This window comes from Tupaia chinensis, unplaced genomic scaffold (assembly GCF_000334495.1).
Source record: "Tupaia chinensis unplaced genomic scaffold, TupChi_1.0 Scaffold139757_1, whole genome shotgun sequence".
Lineage (NCBI taxonomy): Eukaryota > Metazoa > Chordata > Mammalia > Scandentia > Tupaiidae > Tupaia > Tupaia belangeri.
Genome location: NW_006199637.1, coordinates 3,348,985 through 3,355,975, shown reverse-complemented (window position 1 = coordinate 3,355,975; position 6,991 = coordinate 3,348,985). Strand labels below are relative to the sequence as shown.

Sequence of the window (6,991 nt, the reverse complement as noted above, 5' to 3'; positions counted from 1 at the left end):
GCTGAACTGAGAGAATGACGGCTGTCAGCAGGTGCAAGCATTTTGAACTGGAGGAGATAGAGAAAAGGCCAAGTGATCAAGCCCTAAGCTTCATCTTTTGTTTTATTATTAAGACAGTAAAATCTTAAGATTAACGTTCATCTCGATAGAAAGAAAGAGTTGACTATCATTATGAAATGACCCTTCTTTATTCTTGATAGTTTTCTTTTGCCCTGCAAGCTAGTGAAGGCTGTATTTTAGTATAGGAAAACTTCTGAGCATACGGGGCATGTGTGTGAGTGAGCTGGAGAGCTGAAGAAGGGAATTGCTGGGAGGGTCAGCCCTGTGAAGGGTGCCTCCCTCTCCCTCTCTACCTCTGTGGCTCCACATACGTGCCCACACACATGCTCTATCCTGAATTTAAAAATACATATAAATAAAGTTGTACACATTTCCTTAGAACTGCATACTTGATGGATGTCCAGAACCAAACAAAAACAAGTTTATGAAGTCTAAGCATTATTGTTCCAGTTAACTTTGTATAAACAAGCACTAAGCCACAGGTACAATTTACACCTTTTTCTTTCTTTATGTTGTAGGAATAGACTTTAAGATCAAAACAGTTGAATTACAAGGAAAGAAGATCAAGCTACAGATATGGTAAGTGATACTAATTTACTCACTTGATACAGCAGAATGCCAGATACTTTAAAGTCTGGCAGGGAAATTCTTCCTTGTCGCATGTTGAGATTCTGTGAGACATCCTTTTCTGAAGCCAGCACTTAGATGAACTCTTGGTGAGGTGAAAAAAATATTGCCATGAACTTTGAAGTTCATGAAATTTGGTTTAGTGTCTAATCTTTCCTACTTATTATATGAACTTGGGCAAGTTACATATTATTAAATGTTAGGCTCTTATGTCTTCATATATAAAATGGTGATAATACCACTTAAAGGATTATGAAATCTTTTAAAGCCTATAGTATAGCTCCTTGCTCACATCCATCTAATATTAAAAAAAAATTATAATCTTCTGTTGCTTTGAGAGTCTAAGTTAAAATATTTATTTGCTTTAATGTGTTTTTAACTTTTGTTTTATTTTTGTTTTTTGGAGAGAGAGAGAGAGAGAGAGAAATCAGCTCCCCAACCCCTGAAGGATGGACATGCTTGTGCAAGTACACAGCATGATTTTCAGGCACCCTGGCCCAGAGCTCAAACTGGTCAGCTGTGTGGGAGTCCAGCACCTTAGCTGCTATGCCACCTGCTGGCCCTTGTTTTTGGTTTGTTTGTTTGTTTTGTCTTTAAATAGTTTTTTGTTTTGTTTTGTTTTGTTTTTTGACATAGGGTGTATGTACTCACCAGACAGAGGGAAAATGAGAAATCACCATGCCACAGTCCATTCTCCTCTTGGGATTTTGGGCATGCATGCACATGTGCCCAGCCTGATTTTCAAGCTGCCAGATCTAGAACTCAGACCGTAGTCAGCCATGTAGGAGTCTAGTGACTTAATCACTATGCCACCTACTGGTCCCAGTACTGTTATTTTTATTAGTTTGTGTAGGGTTTTGCCCATAATAAGTATAGTAAGTATTCAAGTCAGATCATAGACTTTAAAATTATCATAGTAATATTTTTCAGTGAGTAGTATGAGCTTTATGCTTATTGTTTGTGTTAGCACTACCTGCCTACAAAGATTCTGTGAGATATGATATTTCTTTCTTAAGAAAATAGCTTTATTGAGGTATAACTGATAGTCAATAAACTGTACATATGAGGGGTCTTATTACGAAAAGTCTGTTCATGGATTTCCCAAATTTTTACCCCAAAATAAACTTGTACTTTAAGAGGCCAGCAGGTGGCATGGTGTTTAAAGGCGCTGGTTTCACACATGGCTGATGACGGTTTGAGTCCTAGGCTTGGTGGCTTCCTTTTTCGCTTTCCCTTTCTCTCTCTCTCTCTCTGGTCAAATTTTAAAAATTATAATAATAATGACAAATGGAATTAAATAAATAAACCTTAGGAAAAAACCTTGTACTTTAATTCCATTTTTCTTGAACTTTGTAAACCCTTGAATTTAAAGTATATGGTTTGGTAAGGTGTAAATGCATACAATTCTCACTACTGTCAAGATAATGCAGGGGGCTGGCAGGTGGCATGGTGGTTAAGGATGCTGGACTCCCACATGGTTGACCATGGTTCTAGTCCCGGACATGGTGGCTTGCTTTCTCACTTTCCCTCTCCTTGTCCCTCTTTCGCTCTATCCCTCTCTAGTCAAATTTAAATACATACATACATACATACATAAATAAATAGAGTTAAATAAAATAATTCTTAAAAAAAGATAATACACATAACCAGTCAAGATAATGAACAAAACCATCTTCGCAAAACTTCCTCAAGTCTTCTTTTAATCCTTTACAATTCCTTCTTTTCATAATTTGAAGAATTATTTCATTTAACTTTATTTATTATTATTATTATTATTTAATTTGACTAGAAAGAGAAAAAGAGAGAGAGGGAAAGCACACTGAGACTCAAACCGCAGTCGGCCATGTGGGAATCCACTGGCCTCAACCACCATGCTCCCTGCTGGCCCCTGTAATCCCTTACTTTTTACTACTTCTGGTCCCCAGGTAGCCGTTCTTCTGCTTTCTGTCACATTAGTTTCCATTTTCTAGTACTATACATAAATGGTATGTCATGTGTTAATTTTCTTTATCTTTTTTGGCGGGGTAGGGTATGGCTTCTTTCACTCTGCATGATTATTTTTTTAATTATCAACAGGTTTATTACTTTTCACTGCCGAGTACCATTTCATTGTTTAGATATCCAGCACTTTGTTCATCTGTTCATCATAAAGCTGCTGTGTTTGTATAGGCCTTTGTTTTCTTTTCTTATGGACTATTCTTCTTTCTTTTTAGAAAATTGAACAGACATTTTAAAATAAATAAATATTTTTATGCCAGAGGGCATGTGTATATACGAAAGAGAAAGCACTTCTCCAAAATGCTGCAGTTCTCTTCCTCCAGTTTTTCATCCTGTTAGGGTCCTGGGCACATGTGCATGTACCCAGCATATTTTTCAAGCCACTGGGACTGGACTAGAACCCTGGTTATCCATGTGGGGACCAGTTCTCTCTGTGCAGCCCAACTGTGGGGCTAGCCCCCTGTGAAATATTAGGCTGTCGAGAGAGGCATGATGCATATTTGTGTAGAAAAATACTCATTACTTTCTCAGTGACCTAAAAATTTAACCGAAGTTTTACAGTATGTAAGTGGCAGACCGGGGATGCATATATGCTTAGAGCGAAGGTTCCAGAGTGGTATTATTAAGTTTATTTTTTCATGAGAGTGACAGACAGCGACCCTCAGCAGGATCTTATGTTGCCATCCCAGCCAGCCAGAACCTTGTTCAGGTCAAGTGAGCCAAGTCTCCTCTTCCACATGAATTCAGCATCCAGTTCGTTCACAGCCTTTCTGATTTTCTCTGTAAAATGTGTCTAGCATCTGTATGTAGTTCTCCATCTCCACTCTCACTGCACTACCCTCCCTAGTCCTAGGCATGGTTACCTCTTCATCAGACCGTTGTAATAGACTCCTCATGTCCTAAGGGCCACATTTCCCCTTTGCCTTCTTCGGTACTTTTTCCACATAACAGCCTGAGTAATTTTTTAAAAAATGATTTATTTTCATTTGTTGTTATTCTTATTTTTTAAAATTTGACCAGAAAGAGACAGGGAGAGAAAGAGAATGTGAGAAAGCAAGCTGTCAGGTCCAGGACTCAAACCATAGTCAGCCACATGGGAAATCAGGATCTCAGTCACCATACCGCCTGCCGGCCCCGAGTAACCTTTTTTCAAATAGTAATCTGATCATGGTTATCATTCCTTCCCTTATAGCTCTTTTGTCTTCCCACTGTATTTCAAGTGAAGATTCAAATTATTTACCACAGTTTACAGGAAGAGCCCTTGCTCACTTTCCAACCCCATCTTACAATGTGTGTTCTCCTGTGTAAACATAATCTCCAACCCCACTTGGTCTCCTTTCAGTTCCATAAACATGGCAAGCTCTTTCCAGTTTAGGACCTTTGGGCATACCCAGTAGACTTGGCAGCCTTCACTTCCTTACCCCGCATGGCGAGCCTGAGCATCCTGGAGTACCACTCCTTTCAGAGGCTTCCCATTTCAACAGAAATAAAGCTTGGAAACCAGGGTTCAGCTACCACCCCCGACCTCATCTCTCACCACCTTTGCTCCAGCCACTGTGGCCTCTTCTCCCTCCCTCGAGCATGACAAGCATACCATCGTCCCAGGGCCTTTGTATGTTTACTGTTCTTTCTGCTTGTGGTCCCTCTCAGGGCTCTGCCCTGCTGCGTTCTCTCAGATCTCTGGTCAGTGTTACGCTCTGAGATGGGCCTTGCCTGATGATAAGCTCAAGAAGCATAGTCTCTCCAGACACTACCACATGTAGACTATTATACTAGTTTATCTTTGTCACATTTCTCAGTATCAGCATATTTATTGTATTTTTATCATGTTCATTGTTGTTCCTTCAAGAGAATGTATGCTTTGGGGGAGTGGGAAAATCTTATCTGTTTTTATGCTTACATCCCCACTACGTAGAACAGAACCTGGCAAATACAGATGCTCAAAGTATACTGGTTGATGGGACCAGCAGATCGCATAATGGCTCTACATCGCTGGACTTCCATATAGTCGACCGTGGTTCAAGTCCCAGACCCAGTGGCTTGAACTCACACTGGGTGTGTGCACGTGCGTGCCCAAGATCCCGAGAGGAGAATGGAGGAGAAGGGATTGGGCTGTAACCATCTCCCCAGGGGGTGATTTCTCACTTTCTGTTTCTCTTTCTCTCTCATTCTCTCTGTCTTTCTGGTTAGCACGCGTGCCCTATAACAAAATCCTCTCCAAAAAAAAAAAAAAATGGGAGAGAGAAGATGAAGACAGGCAAATTTAATAAATTCACAGTAGTTTGGGTATAGAGAAATTATATATGAGGAAATCCAGGTCTTTTATAATAAAACTTCACCATGTGAAATTTAACACTCTAATTTATAAAATAAGGATTAACCTCATTATGTTACTAGAAAACAAAGTTTATAAAATTTGGGGCCTCATTCTTGCAGAACAGATTGCTGTTGCCTCTGGCCTGTTCCAGTGCTGTCGGGCCCAGACTAAAAATAACTGTTACAACAGCAGCTAGAATACACAACTTTCCTGACCCTACGCGTGGGGCTACAAAGGAACGAGAGATGATGATTTAATTCCTTGGAGCGTACCACTCCTTTTATAATACATCAGTGGGAAAAATAGGATTTCATAATATTCTCTCAGCTGTGTGTCTTTTATTTTACGTAAGGAGAATTTTACTGCCATTGGTTTATAATTTCAGAAACCCGATCATACCAAGATGGCTTGGAAGAAAAACATTTAATAGAGGAAAAGTGGTTTTCAAAACAGGTTTAAAAATCTGTATAATGGTGACATAAATATCATCATTAAAAAAGTTAATTTAAGTGCTGTTCAGATATTTAACACTTGCTTTTGCCTACTGGATTCAACCTGCTGGATGTGGTTGGACTTGGGCATGTGTGTGTCTGCCAGCCTAAAAATAATTTGACCAATGAAAAAGTGGCTGTAATTATTTTTAGCCCTGGGCAGAGGTTCACCAGTTAGCCTAGAGGGGGTGAGGCAAGGACTCTGTTCTCAAATTATTGATTGCCTTACCCAGTGGTAGGGGTAGTATAATGAGAATCCTGGCAGGACCTAGGAGGATAGTTTGAGAGATCAAGGAGACAGATGATTTTGTGGGGCCGACACAGTCATGGAGAAAAGTATAAATGTATGAAATATATAAATGAAAATGGTATACAGCAAGCTTTAAAAAAAATAAAACAGTATATAAACGGCAGGGAAGGTGGAAGGTCCTGTGCGCAGTGGTTAAGCCCTGTGCATAGGGAGCCAGATTCCACATGGCAGACCACAGTTGGAGTCCTGGCCTCAGTGGCTTGAAAAATGTACTGTGCTTGTGTATGCCCCAAATCCTGGCAGAATGGAGAACCAGAGGAAAGAGGATTGTAGCAGACCACTGGAGGATGCTTTCCCTGTCTTCCTTCCCTTCTCTCTCTACCAAGCACACACACTGTCTGACAGTTTTAAAAAAAGAAAAAAAGAGGGAATTGAGTGCAAGAGATTCTGGAAGATGGAGGAGACAATCACAGAACAGAAGTAGTATGCCATGGATCAAAGCAGACTTACTCTGAACATAAGTAGTGAGTACCTTTCTTTTTGGAGGGGCCATTAATATTTCAGTATGTTTTATGTTGGCATTTGATACCTAATCAGCATTATAATGTGAAAATCCCTCTAGATGCTGCTGCTGTAGGATTAGCTACGTGGCCTCTTCTGCGCTGCATCCTTTCTTGGTAGAGAATTTAGTCATAGATTTGACACTGAAGTGTGTATATAATTTGCTAATTGCATAATGTGACTGAATCGGGGAAGAAGGAAGCATATAGTAGCTAGAAGGGGTTGGAGTGGTATTCATGGCGGAGTGGAAGACCTCTCTAAATAGTTATTACGATGACAAAACTGAAATGAGTTTCCTCTGTCGCCTACACTGTATTTTTTAGGCACTCTGGGAGCCAGGTCCTGTGTATACTTAGTCTTAGATTGAGTGTATTTCCAGCCTGGGTTGTAAATAGGAACTTCAGCCCCTCTCTAAGGGGATAGAATTACTACTTTCTACTTCTTTTTTACCAGTTGAGAAAAGAACTAAGGTATTTTTACTATGATGAGCCAATTTTTTTGTTATGAAAGCATTTGTAATTATACTTGATTCAAAGTAATTTTTAACTAAATATACGAGATAATAAAAGATAAAACAGGATATTTTAAATGAGAAAAATATAAGATGTACATATACAGCTCATTTTGCCTTAATTTGTAAGATTTACCGATAAACTTTTGGGCACCCTGGGCAAGAAAAGGGATGAT

At 39.6% G+C, this 6,991-nt stretch overlaps 1 protein-coding gene across 1 annotated transcript in view; it reads left to right on the top strand.

Annotated features, from left to right (window-relative positions):
- Nucleotides 1-6,991, top strand: part of RAB10 (RAB10, member RAS oncogene family) — an 81,625-nt gene that overhangs the window by 53,380 nt on the left and 21,254 nt on the right. The window contains exon 2 of the mRNA XM_006162194.2: nucleotides 579-639. Within this exon, the coding sequence (XP_006162256.1) occupies nucleotides 579-639 (61 nt within the window). The remainder of the gene's footprint in view (nucleotides 1-578; nucleotides 640-6,991) is intronic.